General features: G+C 43.5%; 1 protein-coding gene across 1 annotated transcript in view; it reads right to left on the minus strand.

Moving 5' to 3' along the window:
- Positions 1-2314: 2314 nt before the first annotated feature.
- DNAH6 (dynein axonemal heavy chain 6) overlaps positions 2315-15038 on the minus strand; it is a 717942-nt gene continuing 705218 nt past the window's right edge. The window contains exons 75-77 of the mRNA XM_077275462.1: positions 7059-7210; positions 5422-5644; positions 2315-2505 (exon numbers count right to left, since the gene is read on the minus strand). Coding sequence (XP_077131577.1) covers positions 2402-2505; positions 5422-5644; positions 7059-7210 — 479 coding nt within the window. The 3' untranslated portion in view covers positions 2315-2401. The remainder of the gene's footprint in view (positions 2506-5421; positions 5645-7058; positions 7211-15038) is intronic.

A 15038-nucleotide genomic window follows, 5' to 3' on the forward strand; every position in this document is an offset into this window, starting at 1 on the left:
CACATCATCACTCTGCAGTGAAGCGAGCAGACTGCTTGTTAATATGTGACTACTATGTGTCACACTGAGCCTGTTCTAAGCAATTGTGGGGGCGTGTTCTTTCCCCAGTCTGTTGCTCCCTACTTATCATTGGTCAGCATCAGAAAGAGGAAGAAATACACACCCTCTGTTAAATCTCTCTGGTAATTCCCACTTGAGCTTGAAAATTTAATTTTAGGTACCAAATAATTGATTGCTTATATCTCCACCACAGAGGCAAAATAAAAAAAATGTTTTAATCTGCTCTGCATGCTTATTATATTCTGTGTCTTGATCAACATGAAACATTTGGTGAAAGGTCCTCTTTAAACCAAATTTAAACCTCTTTACCATGTTCAATAAATGCTAAATCTGACCTGGCTTTGTGATTCTCCAGGTGATTATGAGTTCATAAACACCAAACATGTCTATGTTCTTTTTTATCTAAGTGGTGAAAAAAATTCCAAAATTTGTTTAAAAAAAAATTGTGCCATTTTCCAATACCCGTAGCGTTTGTATTTTTTGTGATCTCGGGTTGGGTGAGGGCTTATTTTTTGCGCGCCGAGATGACATTTTTAATTATATTATTTTAATGCAGTTTCATGGCAACTGAAAAAACATAATTTTGATGTTTTGACTTTTTTTCTCGCTACATCGCTTAGCAAGCAGGTTAATCTTATTTTTATTGATAGTTCGGGCAATTCTGAATGCTCCGATACCAAATATGTGTAGGTTTGATTTTTTTATTGTTTTATTTTAAATGGGGCAAAAGGGGGTGATTTAAACTTTTATTTTTTTATATTTTTAAAAACATTTTCTTTTTACTTTTCCCATGCTTCAATAGCCTCCATGGGAGGCTAGAAGATGGCACAACTCTATCGGCTCTGCTACATAGAGGCGATGGTCAGATCGCCTCTATGTAAAAATAATATAGCAAGGGTGTGTGATAAATGGTCACCGCTCTCAGTATTAGCCTCAGCTTAATTGACAGAGGTCAAATTGAAACCAAAATAGTGATGAATATGTATGAATATGAATTAATTAACTTTTAATTAATCTTTTTAAAATCAAGTGAGACCAAAGACTTAAAGCCCATGTGGGCTGTAATTAGAAATATAAAAAACATGCAGACACAAAAAATCAGACTACTCTGTGCGGTCACTTAGGTATAACTCTTGCTTATCCTTCTATCAATACATGCAATCCCTCAAAGACTGACAGTAATAATCAGTATTGGCAGAAAATCAGACTGTCTCCTCTCAATACTAGAAAGAGTTGATATGCTTGCCAGTATAATCAATTGGAACGCTCTCACCGCATGCCAGGGTGTATCCCCCTCTGACAGGTCCCATTCATATGGGTAAGTGCTTAGCCCGTCTGCTTAGGTTGAGGCTCCGGTGCATTATTTCCTCTCAGATCACCTCTATGTAGTAGAATTGTTGACTTGCTATGAGTGGTGACCACTGGGTGGTGCTCACAGCAATCTGGCACTGACAACCATAGAGGTCTCCATGAGACCTCGGGTTATCATGCCGACACACCGGTGACCCGCGATCACGTGACACAGGTCACCGGTGTGCGTATTTCCGGTGCAATTGCCAGAAGAGCCATTTAAATGCCTCTGTCAGAGACAGCTGACATGTCCCCGGAAAGATGTGGGCTCACCGCCCAAAGGGCAGGATACTCCCATCAAAGGGAGGGATACTGACATTGGTGTACTATAACTCCCGATGTCGGTTAGGAGTTAAAATCCCAAGTAAAACTCTTGTCTTTGGTCTATGGGCTTTGGTGGTTTGATAGAATTCCTGTGAATGTGGATTTTCAGTACACTCTGAACAACCTTTTAAGGTCTCCATACACAGACTAAACTCGGTCGAAGCCACCAATATCAGTAGGATCAGCTGACAGTCTTTGATGATGTCGCTGGAGAGAAGGCACGTTGAATTTCTGACAGCTGATTCTGACAGCCTTTATTTCTCCAGGAGATACCGGTAAGTTGATGCCAGAGGACTCTGGCATCAGGTTTATCATAGAGAACACAGGAGGGGACAGTCAAGCCAAATTCCTGTATATAGGGGACTAGGAAGTGATAGCTGTCAGCCGAACATTTATATGAAGGGGCTTTACTATTCTAAGCAACAGATTTAAGTTAGAAATAACAAAATCTGTATTAGATTTTAGCTTATGTAAATTAGAGGAATTTTAAAAGAGAAAAAATTTAGAATAGGAATTTTAAGAGAAAAAAAATTCAGCATCCAAGATCAAGTGCCTAAAATAATAAGGAAAGCTCTTCAGAATACAGATATTTTATTAACATACTTTATGAACAAACATTTTTATTTGGCACATTTCATTGAAAGGGCGAACATTTTTAATTTTGAAGTTATTCATTTAGCTGGCAGAGCAGCGCTGAGCCCTTTGATATCCAGTAATCGCTGTGTCTTTTTGAAGGTAGAAGCACAGTAACCACAAAATTAGTGGAGTGACCTGATGAAAGAAAATAGGAATAAGTAAGAATAAACACTTTCGCAACTCTATGAAAAAGACTCAGGGGTACTTTGCTAAAGTCACAAGTTCAAAAATAGCAATAAAATGAGCTTTTCTGATATTTAGTATAGCAGTTATAATAAAGTTAAAAGGAATCTGTCAGTGGGATCAACATCCTTAAGTCATCTAGGCATATAGGTCATAGGAAGCAAGATAAATGATACCATGATAGTTGAAGTCTGATGTTTTATTCCAGAGATATCCACATTTTTCTTGTGGAAAAAAGTGTAAATGAGCTGTTCCAGGTTATGGGCCGCACACTGATCTGCATGAGAATCTGCCTCCAGAGATTATTTGAAATAAAAGTAGGTGTTACCAGTGTGAGACAAGTAACTAACACAGAACAGTAGAACTGAACCTTGTCTTCTTCCAAACACATTTTCTGCAGCTCTCCGTTCTGCTGTATAGCAATAATATTGCACTGCCTGTGAGATGGGAGCTGAATCATTGAGAGGAACCTGCAGTTGTGTCAGTTATAATCACACACAGCTCTGCAGGGAGATCAGGAGAGAGGCCATTAAATATCACACTGATAAAGCCCCCTCTCATCTAAAATAAGAATGGAGGCACTTTTTGGAGGGGGCCAGTCACCCGGTCACTGTGATTACCAACCACAAAAATTTATCGTATATCGAGTCTGCTAAACGACTAACACCCAGACAGGCCCGTTGGTCGCTTTTTTCTCCCGTTTTCATTTTACTATTACATTTCGTCCGGGGTCAAAGAATATCAAGGTGGCTGCTTTATCTTGCAGTTTTCATCTGATGTCTTCCCCTGAGCCACTGTCCTCCATTCTTCGCCCAGGGGTTGTGTTGGCAGGGGTTTCGTCTGAGTTGGAACGGGAGATTGAGGGGGCCCAGTCTCTGGCTCCTACTGGCAAGCCGGGGGGGTAAGTTGTTTGTCCCGGAGCAGCTTTGGCTTAAACTCCTGCAGGAGTTTCATGAATCCAAGCTTAGGGCTCACCCTTGTACCTCGGCCACGCGCCTGGCGGTGGCGAAGATCTTTTGGTGGCCTACTCTAAGTTCTGATGTTAAAAGATTCATTTCTGGTTGTGGGGTCTGCGCTCATTCTAAAAACTAACATAGCCGGCCAGCTGGGGAACTGATGCCCTTGGCAGTTCCCTAAAGGCCATGGACTCACTTGTCCATGGACTTTATTACCAGTCTTCCACTGTCTAGGGGCAATACAGTGGTATGAGTAGTGGTGGAAAGGTTCTCGAAGCAGGCTCATTTTGGACCCTTAACACACTACCCTCAGCTGAGACTTTGTCCAGATTGTTTGTGCAGCATGTGATCCGGTTGCATGGGGTACCCCTGAATGTGGTGTCTGATCATGGGGTGCAGTTTGTGGCAAAGTTTTGGCCTGCTTTCTGTAATAAATTGGGGATTTCTCCATCCTTTTCGTCTGCATACCATCCGGAGAGCAATGGTCAGACGGAACGCACTAATCAGTCCTCAGATCCTCAGGTGTCTGACTTCTGCAAGACAGAATGGCTGGTGTTATGTACTGCTGTTGGCAGAGTTCGCCTTCAATAGTCGGGTGAGCCAAGCTACCGGTATGTCTCCTTTCATGATCAATTATGGACTTATTACACATTTCGGTGAGTTTTCTCGTTTGGATTCTGGGTGTCCTGGGACTGAGGGCTCTGTTCAGAGATTAAAGAATACGTGGGCGGAGGTCCAGCGGAATATCTCCAGGTCTCAAGGGAGGTACAAGTACAGAACCCCAGTCCTGTATTTCGGGTTCGGGAGAAAGTTTGGCTCTCCACTTGAAACATTAAGTTAAAGGTTCCGTCAGCCAAGTTGGGCCCCAAGTTCATTGGCCCATACCAGATTGTGGAAAAGATCAATCCAGTGGCATACAGGTTGTGTCTTCCAGTCTCATTCAAGATCCCTAACATCTTCCATAAATCCCTTCTGAAACCTTTTGAGGCAGTTCGGGGGGAGTCCAAGTCCGCTGCTCCTCCTGTTTTGGTTAAGGGACACATGGAATATGAGATTGATCATATCGTGGATTCCAGGTTGGTGTGGCAGTCGGTACAGTACCTGGTTCATTGGAAGGCGTGTAGGCCAGAGGACAGGTTCTGAGTTCCGACCCGTTTGGTGCATGCAGATCGCTTGGTTCGTGCATTTCATTCTAAGTATCCTGGTAAGCCTGGGGGTCCAGTGGACCCCGTTGAGAGGGGGGTACTGTCATGGTTTGTCTGGGTCTGTTCTTCTAGCGTTAATTCCTGTAGCCTTACTCTGACCCTGGGTGGACTTTTTATAGCCTCCATATGTCAATTTCCTTTGTCAGTGATACTTTCGCCCTTGGCTGAGTGTGTTGAACCCTGAGTGTGTTTTGTGCCGCGTGCTGGTTCGCCTGATTCTTTGGTTTTTGACTTGGTCTGTTCTCTGGATACTGTTTGCTGGATTCTATCTCTATACTTTCTCTGTCCATTTGGTATTGACCTCTGCTTGGCCCCTACTATCCGTTCTGTCTAGTCCATTGGTACCGTCCCACTATCCCGTGCTCTGACCCCGGCCTGATCTGGTTTACGTCCCTGTCTGTGCCCCTTGGTAGCCCTGTCCTTTAGTTACCTTTCTAGCAGTCTTCCTTCAGCTCCTAGCTCTCTGGAGCTTAGGCCTTGCCCCCCAGCAGTCAGGTGTTTCAGGTCCTGTCAGGCCTGAAGCAGTCTCTCTCCAGTCTCGCTTGTCCCGCGTTCCCAGGAGCCTGAGGCTCTCTCTGGGACCCATCTTCCTGGGAGATTGCATTGGTGAGTATCACTTACAACTCCTCCCATGATACCTTTAAAGCTAGGCAATTACATGCACAAAGAAACTGAGCTAGGTACGCTAGGTTGCCATTAGGAATTACCTGTGGTGGATAGTGTGCCAGCTCTGGATCCAGTTTTATATAGAGGTGCTTGATATAATGCAGGACTGGGATAATAATTCTGTTGAGGCTCAAAGTGGACCACAGGCAGCATTGGGTTCATCTGCCTTGGCAATGCATCCTCTATTATCATATTTTCATCATCCCAGCGACTGGCATCCATAAACATCCCATGAACCAAAACACCATCTTCAGGAGTAGGTAACTGAAAAAGATATATGATTATCAATTTGTTACTGACTGATAAGTACTATAGGAACATGATTTATGGAAGTATTATTATTATTGGAGGTATTAGCATAACGTGTTACAAAAATATATAATCATTTACGTTATTAGTGAATTTCATGGAATAATGTCAAATTCTAAAACTGAATATGATTATGAAATTCCTATGAGATTAGGGCTTTGAACTTGTGAAGTCTTTGTTTCTCTGAATTTCAAAGGAAATAGGAGATTAAAAATGAATAATCTGCGCAAAATACCATAAAATAATTTCTGGCCCCTGAGTTTTTTGACCAGCATATAGTGTTTTGAAAAATGCACTTAAAATTGAAGATGAAAAACTACATGTTTAAACCAATGCCACGTTTGGATCCAAGAAAAAAGTTAAATGTATGAAGGAAAAAGACACATCTGTCTCCACATTCTAAAGAAATGATAATGAATTTACTTACCGTAGTTCTATTATCATTTAAAAGGAATCGTTCAATAGGTTTTAATCTGTGAGTTGCATAACATGGGGCAAGAAAGCCTGATTCCAGGGATGTATCACTTACTGGGCTGAATGGTGCAGTTTTCATAGAATCCCTGTTTTGTCTGATGTAGGTAGAGCAAAACTAAGTCTTCTGGGCTGTGTATAATCCTGCCCACACCCCTGACTGGCAGCTTCCTGAGTATACTGTGAATTGTCAGCAGGCTGCCAATCAGTGGTGGTGTTGGGGTTACTGTGATTAGTTGGCCTTCTTTGCAGGTGTGATGTACTCCAGCAGTGTTAATCTCCTGCTGATAAAACACTGTTTATATTGAAATTACAGCAAACAGCTTAATAAGTGACACATCCCTGGAATCATGATCACTTGCCCTATATTATCCTACTCTCAGATTAAATACCAAAAATCTTCTGACAGATTCTCTTTAACAAATTACATACAGTTAGGAATAGCAATTACAATATTTCGGGGGATAAAAAGATTGAATTTATATAGACAATTTGTATTTAATTTTGAAAATTACAACTTTAAAATAAACAATTCTAATTTATTCTGATAGACTGTAACTCCTCAACGATGTATAAAAGATAACAAGATCCTAAATAGAGGACCTTCTGTGTCAACAGCCGCATCTATGAACCTATTACAAAAGGTAAATTGTGGTGAATCATATAGAAAATGTCAGTAATTATTTAAACCAAAAGAAAAAGAAAATCATTACTTGCCCTTGATGATGAGCTTAGAATTGTAGACAGGCTGCAATCTGTTGTATACCATGTCTGATAGAAATGTGCTTTTCAGAACAGACCATCTGTCATCTAATTTCCCATCCCCTTGTATCATCAACTCACGTTTGGAGGGTTTTAGCTGTTGTACAAAATCTTAAGAAATAGTAATAGACTTTACCTCTTTATCCATGGGCAACTCCTCTCCGAACTTCATAGTTTTTATTGCTTCAATGACAGCTGCTTGGTCTCGATAACATGGGAGGACATTGTAATGAAAACTAAGTTCATCTATCGGCAAGTTATATTTCCTTGCATGATTTTGAAGGATCCCTAAAATGTAGAAATTATGTTTAAACTCTCCATCTTGACATTAACAGTTTGAATGTTTTACAAGTGCCATTTTGATACAGTTTTTCAAGTTAATGTCTAGAGTGCATGGTAATGAGAAGGGAAGCATTTAGTAAAGAGTCAACTGTTCTTGTTTTGGTATCAAAAACTGCATCAGAACACCATGTAATAAAGTTAGAGATGAGCGAATCGCTTTGCGCGACCCCAGTCTATGGTCCAGGTAATTAGTCTCTGGCCATGGGCAATTTACTTACCCTCTAGGATCCCAGGCTCAGCTCATATTAGCCGGGCTGGCAGACATCATCTGAATTGTGTAGAAACACTGGTGACGTTTTACAAGCCCACAATAATAAGTTGAGCCTGTCCATGACCAGAGACTACTGATCAGGAGTCTCTCACCTACTGTATCCTCACCCATCCCTTGTAGATTGTGAGCCTTCGCGGGCAGGGTCCTCTCTCCTCCTGTACCAGTTATGACTTGTATTGTTTAAGATTATTGTACCTGTTTTTATTATGTTTACCCCTCCTCACATGTAAAGCGCCATGGAATAAATGGCGCTGTAACAATAAATAATAATAATAGTAATCAGGACAGTGTAAAACAATCTGCTCATCTCTAGTGAAAGTTTCTTTAAAAGTCTGATCCAAGTTAATCATAGTTATAGTTTGGAGGAGTAAAACAGTAAATATTTCTCCCCAAGGATATACAGTATACAGGTGCTGGAGGTGTATGACAATAACTTAATTCTATCTCCCATATGAAAAAAAAACCATACATATTAAGCCAAGTCTGCTTGTTTATGGTGGAATCCAGAAGAATTTAGTGGGATAAAAACGTGGAAGTGATTTCTATTTCAAAATTGTCTACTCTAAGAAATGCCACTCTAAGACAAGTCAGAATGATGGAAAAGGTTAGTGTCGTGATGCCATATGACAAAGATGGTTACCAGGGAATTAATTTTTGATGTTAGATTTGGGGAACAGATTAAATATATGGTAAAAAAAAAGAGTAGAAAACTAAAGTTATGATAGATATTATTCTCTTCAGAATAAAATAATACATTCTTATTAGAAGACATTCTAAATAAATTGATGAGTTGGACAAAATCATCAAACTCGTATGTGGAGAAATAAAGAAGAGCATCAGATTCGAGCAGAGGCTAGAAGCTAGGAGATATTTAGCAATCTTAGTGGAGGTAAAATTTTTGTAGTTAAAGTTAAAATAGTTTGATCACAGCCAAATTAGAAGAGAGACTGAAAAACAGTTCATGTTTCAGTTATTGTAGAAGCAACCAACATCATTAGATTAAAAGGACTAAGGCCATGTTCACACAATGCGTTTTTTACCGCGGAACCGCAGCGATTTTGTCGCTGCGGGTCCGCAGCTGTTTTCCATGCAGGGTACAGTACAATGTAACCCTATGGAAAACAGGAAACGCTGTGCACATGATGCAGAAATTCACTAAAAAAGCCGCGCTGAATAGCTGCGATAAAAAAGAAGGACCATGTCACTTCTTTGTGCGGAACTGCAGCGGTTCTGCACCCATAGACCTCCATTGTGAGGTCAAACCCGCAGTAAAACCCGCAGATCAAAAATATATCTGCGGGTTTTATTGCGGTTATGGGTGGAGAAACCGCTGCAGCAGGAAGTGCGGGGAAGTGGGCGGAAGTGCGTCGGCGGAAGTGCGTGGGCGGAGTGTGTTCCGAAGTGACGGAGGCATACCGTCGCATGGGGATCGATGTCGGCTGTTTGATAGATTTGGTATGTGTGTGTGTGTGTATGCGTGTGTATGCGTGTGTGTGTATGCGTGTGTGTCCCCATGCGACGCTAGTGCCACCACTGTGCTAAGTCGCCGTATGGGACTACTACTCCCATCCGGTATTAGGATGGGAGAGTTGTCCCTGTGTCCGGCGACTTAGCACAGTTGTAAAGTTACACAAAACACACACAATACACATACATGACACACAGTACATACAACATATAACACAGAGTATATACTCACCAACAGCACACTGGTAGGCGAAGCCCTCGATCCCCTAGAAAAAATCCCAAAATAAAAAATCAAATCCATACTCCCTGTCCGCAGAATCCATAAAACGAGTGTCCCACGCCGATCGGCTGCTCTCCGGCGATACACTGCCAGGAGCGAAGCTCCTAGCAGTGTATCGCGTACTGTTCCGGAGTTCAATGGCTCCGGCGTCTCGGTTAACGGCAGTACAGCTGCGTTGAACTTTCCCACGCAGCACTGCCGTTAAGCGAGAGTGCCGGGGTCAATGACCGCCGGTAAACTCGCTCGCGCATGTGCAGTGACACACCGACAGGAACTATGGCTCCTGTCAGTGTGTTGCTGCAGCCGTGGAGAGCAGACATATCTCTGGATGTGTCTGTTCTCCATGGAAGATCGTGATACGTGATACATAAATACGTAAATACATAAATACATAAATACGTGATACGTGGCACTTAAATACGTGATACGTGGCACTGAAATACGTGGCACTGAAATACGTGGCACTGAAATACGTGATACGTGGCACTTAAATACGTGGCACTGAAATACGTGATACGTGGCACTGAAATACGTGATACGTGGCACTTAAATACGTGATACGTGGCACTGAAATACGTGATACGTGGCACTGAAATACGTGGCACTGAAATACGTGGCACTGAAATATGTGGCACTGAAATACGTGATACGTGGCACTTAACTACGTGATACGTGGCACTTAAATACGTGATACGTGGCACTTAAATACGTGGCACTGAAATACGTGATACGTGGCACTGAAATACGTGGCACTGAAATACGTGGCACTGAAATACGTGGCACTGAAATACGTGGCACTGAAATACGTGATACGTGGCACTTAAATACGTTGCACTTAAATACGTGTCACTGAAATACGTGATACGTGGCACTAAGTCTACGTTCACATTTGCGGTCTGCGCCGCAGCGTCGGGCGCCGCAGCGTCGCCGCATGCGTCATGCGCCCCTATATTTAACATGGGGGCGCATGGACATGCGTTGCACTTGTGTTTTGCGACGCATGCGTCACTGCGGCGCACGCGTCCGGGCGCAGAGGACGCAGCAAGTTTCATTTTTGCTGCGTCCAAAATCAACCAAAAAAAGGACGCATGCGTCGCAAAACGCAGCGTTGTGCATGCGTTTTGCTGCGTTTTTGTTTGCGTTGTGCGTTGCGTCGCCGACGCTGCGGCGCACAACGCAAATGTGAACATAGCCTTAAATACGTGGCACTTAAATAGCTGGATAGAGCTGGATCCGCGGGCTGTTATCTGGCCTACGCTTAGCACTCTGCGGAGCGCTGTCATTCAAAACACGTCCACTCATTTTGGTGTTTAGTCCCAAAATGGAGGATGGAAGAAGAAAAGGGTTGGACAAGGAAAGGACATCATTTCTTTTTTTTTTTTCCCCACTGCAGTTAAAGCTTTATTTGTGTCAAACACAGACAATCTGCAGAGAAAACTGCATAAAAAACTGCACTAAAAACCGCATCAAAAAACGCACCAAAAACTGCACCAAAAACCGCACCAAAAACCGCACCTGCGTTTTCTGCCAAGAGCTGCGGTTTTTAGTGCAGAAAAACAGCAGGGAAATCAGGAACGTGTGAACATGGCCTAAAGCTTTTTTGTTCATTTTTTTGGTATTACAGCAATATATATAACCAATGAAGGCAATCTGCTGGTACAGAAGAGGAAAAACAGACTGGGTTGAAAAAAAGAACAGGTCGGGAATGAGATAGAATAGGATTAAGAGGGCAGGAGGTGACGTGAGACTAGAAATGAAGAAAACAAGATATTGTTCATTTACGAATGAAGCTTTACAGGATTGATGTCAGAAGAGGAGTATAAATGGGCAGCCAGGGTTGTAGGTTGTAATTTTGATGAAACATCAGCAGTGGCTTGTTGAACTCCTGTAATAGATTACACTGCAGAACAATTCTTGAGAAGTATTACTGATATCTGAGAGCATACAAAAGACTTATAAGGAATAAAATACAATGCCCACAATACACCACCATAGCAGAGCATGGACACTGAGCCTGCAAGTGGCGCAGAGATCAGAGATCCTGTAGCTGGGCTGCTGACATGAAGCCTGCAAATTTTGGATGTATTTCATAACCTAATGTAACTCAAGATCAATAGTTTTCAAATAAGGAAATAACAAAATTATTTACTATTTTAACTGTAAGATGATGTTTAAAATTAAAGTTATACCGATTTGTTCAAAATTTTCTTATATTATATAACACCCGAGCAAGAGAATGATGATCACATAGAAAGCTATCAAATCAACAATAGAAAGGACAGGAGATGGCTGCCTCAGAAAAATAAATAATAAAGTAGCTTTATACACATTTATAATGTCGCAGTCTCAGGCTAATAGGATAATTAGGAAATAGAGATGGATGAACCCGAACAGTAAAGTTTGGGGTTCATACCAAACACCTACCATTTGGGCACAAACCCTGAAACACAGACTTCACCAGGAAGTTTGTTTTACAGTTTGGGTTCAGACCCCCGAACCACCGGGTCTTTCTCGTGCTGTCATCTGCATGACAGCGCGAGAAACACTGGTGGCTCTGATCGAAGGTAAGATTAATACCACCAGTCAGAGAGCTACGGTTCTCATGAAGTCAGATAACAGCATGAGCCTGCAGCTATGACCGGAGATAAAAAGTTTACCTCCGGTCACTGGTGTAGGCTGATGGGACTACTACTCCGATCAACCTACGTCTGCTGCCGCTAAATACAGTGAGAGCAGGCAGCAGCTGATGGGAGTATTCATCAACCGCTGCCTGCACTCTAAATAAATAATGTAAAAAAAAAAAACAGCATGGGTTCCCCTGTATTTTTGATAACCAGCCAGGCAAAACTGACAAACTGACAGCTGCAGGCTGCAACCCTCAGCTGTCAGCTTTAGCAAGGTTGGTTATCAAAAATAGAGGCATCCTCATGCTGTTTTATCCAATTATTTACATAATTCTAAAAAATGGCATGCGGACGCCCCATTTTTTACAACCAGCGAAGCTAAAGCAGACAGCTGGGGACTGGTATTCTGAGGCTGGTAAGGGGCCATGGATATAACCCACCCCCAGCCTAAAAAGAGCAGACTGCTTTGGCCCAGAAAAGGCCTATCAATTAGATGTGACAATTCTACCACTTGCCCTGTGGCGGTGGCAAGTGGGGTTCATATTTGTGGGGTTGATGTCACAATGTAACCTTTGTATGTTAGTGAAATTAAGCCCATGGCTTATTAATGGAGAGGCCTCTGTAATCCTATAGTTATATTGCAAATAAACACACATCCAGTGTAAAGTCCTTTATTTGAAATAAAAAAACACAACTTTTTTATTTAAAAATAACAAACACAGTTATACTCACCTAACGCCGATTCCATTGAAGCCATGGTCTCCTGTAAAAAAAACAAAGCAAAAATAAAAAACAACCACATCACCCACCTGTCCGTCCTTCTGTCCCATGCCGTAATCCATGTCTGGGATAAACAGTTTTCAACTTGGACGGTGCCAAGATGTGACCATTGAGGCTGAAAACCACTGAAGAATGAGCTGCTTTGAGCTCAGCCTCAGTGACTAGCAGTGACTGCATTGAGATTATTGCAGGTCACTGAAGCAGGTCCCAGCTGGGCTTCTGAACTGCATTGACCTCGGTGAGATTACCACTATTACAGTGAGAAAAAGTCTCAAGGTGCAGCGGTTAGTTCTCACAATAAACTGCGGTGAACTCAATGCTGCACTGTGAGACTTTTTCTGGGCAAATTGCCAGAAATAGCACATCTAATAGATGCATTTTTTCTGGGCAGCTGTGGACTGCTATTTTTAGGCTGGGAGGAGCCAATATCCATGGCCCCTTATCAGCCCACAGCGGTCTGCTTTAGCTTGGTTGCTTGTCAAAAATGGAGGAGACCCAACAAGTTTTTTTTAAACGTATTTATTTAATTTCATGTTTCAGGGCTGTTGCTGGGTAATATTGAGTTTCAGTTCCCCCCAAAGATTTTCTATTGGATTCAGGTCTGGAGACTGGCTAGGCCACTCCAGGACCTTGAAATGCTTGTTACGGAGCCACTCTTTAGTTGCCCTGGCTGTTTGTTTCAGGTTATTGTCATGCTGGTAGACCCAGACACGACCCATCTTCAATGCTCTTACTGCGGGGAGGAGGCTATTGGCCAAAATCTTGTGATATATGACCCCATCCATCCTCCCTTCAATACGGTACAGTTGTACTGTCCCCTTTGCAGAAAAGCAAGTATGATGTTTCCCCCACCATGCTTCGTCGCTAGGATGGTGTTCATGGGGTTGTACTCATCCTTCTGCTTCCTCCAATCACGGCGATTGATCTTCTCCCATGCTTGCTCTGGATCATCCAGATGGACATGTGCTGGCGTGACCAGGGAGACCTTGCGTGCCCTGCAGGATTTTAATCCATGATGGCATAGTGTGTTAATAAGACTGTGGTCCTAGCTCTCTTCAGGTTATTGACCGGGTCCTTCCATGTAGGTCTGAGCTGATTCCTTACCTTTCTCAGAATCATCCTTACACCACGAGGCGAGAGCTCACATGGAGCCCCAAACTGAGGGAGATTGACAGTCATCTTATGTTTCTTCCATTTTCTAATAATTGTGCCAACAGTTGTTGCCTTCTAACTAGTGTTGAGCATTCCGATGCTGCAAGTATCGGGTATCGGCCGATACTTGCTGTATCGGAATTCCGATACCGGGATTCCGATACTCTTGTGGTATCGGGTATCGGGTATCGGAACAACATTAATGTTAAAATGTGTAAAATAGAGAATTAAAATAAAAAATATCGCTATACTCACCTGTCCGACGCAGCCGGGACCTCAGCGCAGGAACCGGCAGCGTTGTTTGTTTAAAATTCCCGCTTTTACATGGTTACGCGAAGTCCCGGCTTGTGATTGGTCAGGGCGGCCATGTTGCCGGGCCGCGGACCAATCACAGCAAGCCGTGACGAAAATACGTCACGGCTTGCTGTGATTGGTCCGCGTCCCGGCAACATGGCCGCCATTAACCAATCACAAGCCGTGACGTCACGGGAGGCTGGAAACGCGCTCATTTTAAAAAGGGCGCGTGTCCAGCCTCCCGTGACGTCACGGCTTGTGATTGGTTGCGTCGCGGTCAACCAATCACAAGCCGGGAGGCTGGACACGCGCCCATTTCAAAATGAGCGCGTCCAGCCTCCCGGCTTGTGATTGGTTGATCGCGGCGCAACCAATCACAAGCCGTGACGTCACGGGAGGCTGGACACGCGCCCATTTCAAAATGAGCGCGTCCAGCCTCCCGGCTTGTGATTGGTTGATCGCGGCGCAACCAATCACAAGCCGTGACGTCACGGGAGGCTGGACACGCGCCCATTTCAAAATGAGCGCGTCCAGCCTCCCGGCTTGTGATTGGTTGATCGCGGCGCAACCAATCACAAGCCGTGACGTCACGGGAGGCTGGACACGCGCCCATTTCAAAATGAGCGCGTCCAGCCTCCCGGCTTGTGATTGGTTGATCGCGGCGCAACCAATCACAAGCCGTGACGTCACGGGAGGCTGGACACGCGCCCATTTCAAAATGAGCGCGTCCAGCCTCCCGGCTTGTGATTGGTTGATCGCGGCGCAACCAATCACAAGCCGTGACGTCACGGGAGGCTGGACACGCGCCCATTTTAAAATGAGCGCGTGTCCAGCCTCCCGTGACGTCCCGGCTTGTGATTGGTCAGGGCGGCCATATTGCCGGGACGCGGACCAATCACAGCAAGC

The sequence above is a fragment of the Ranitomeya variabilis genome, chromosome 1 (genome assembly GCF_051348905.1).
Source record: "Ranitomeya variabilis isolate aRanVar5 chromosome 1, aRanVar5.hap1, whole genome shotgun sequence".
NCBI lineage: Eukaryota > Metazoa > Chordata > Amphibia > Anura > Dendrobatidae > Ranitomeya > Ranitomeya variabilis.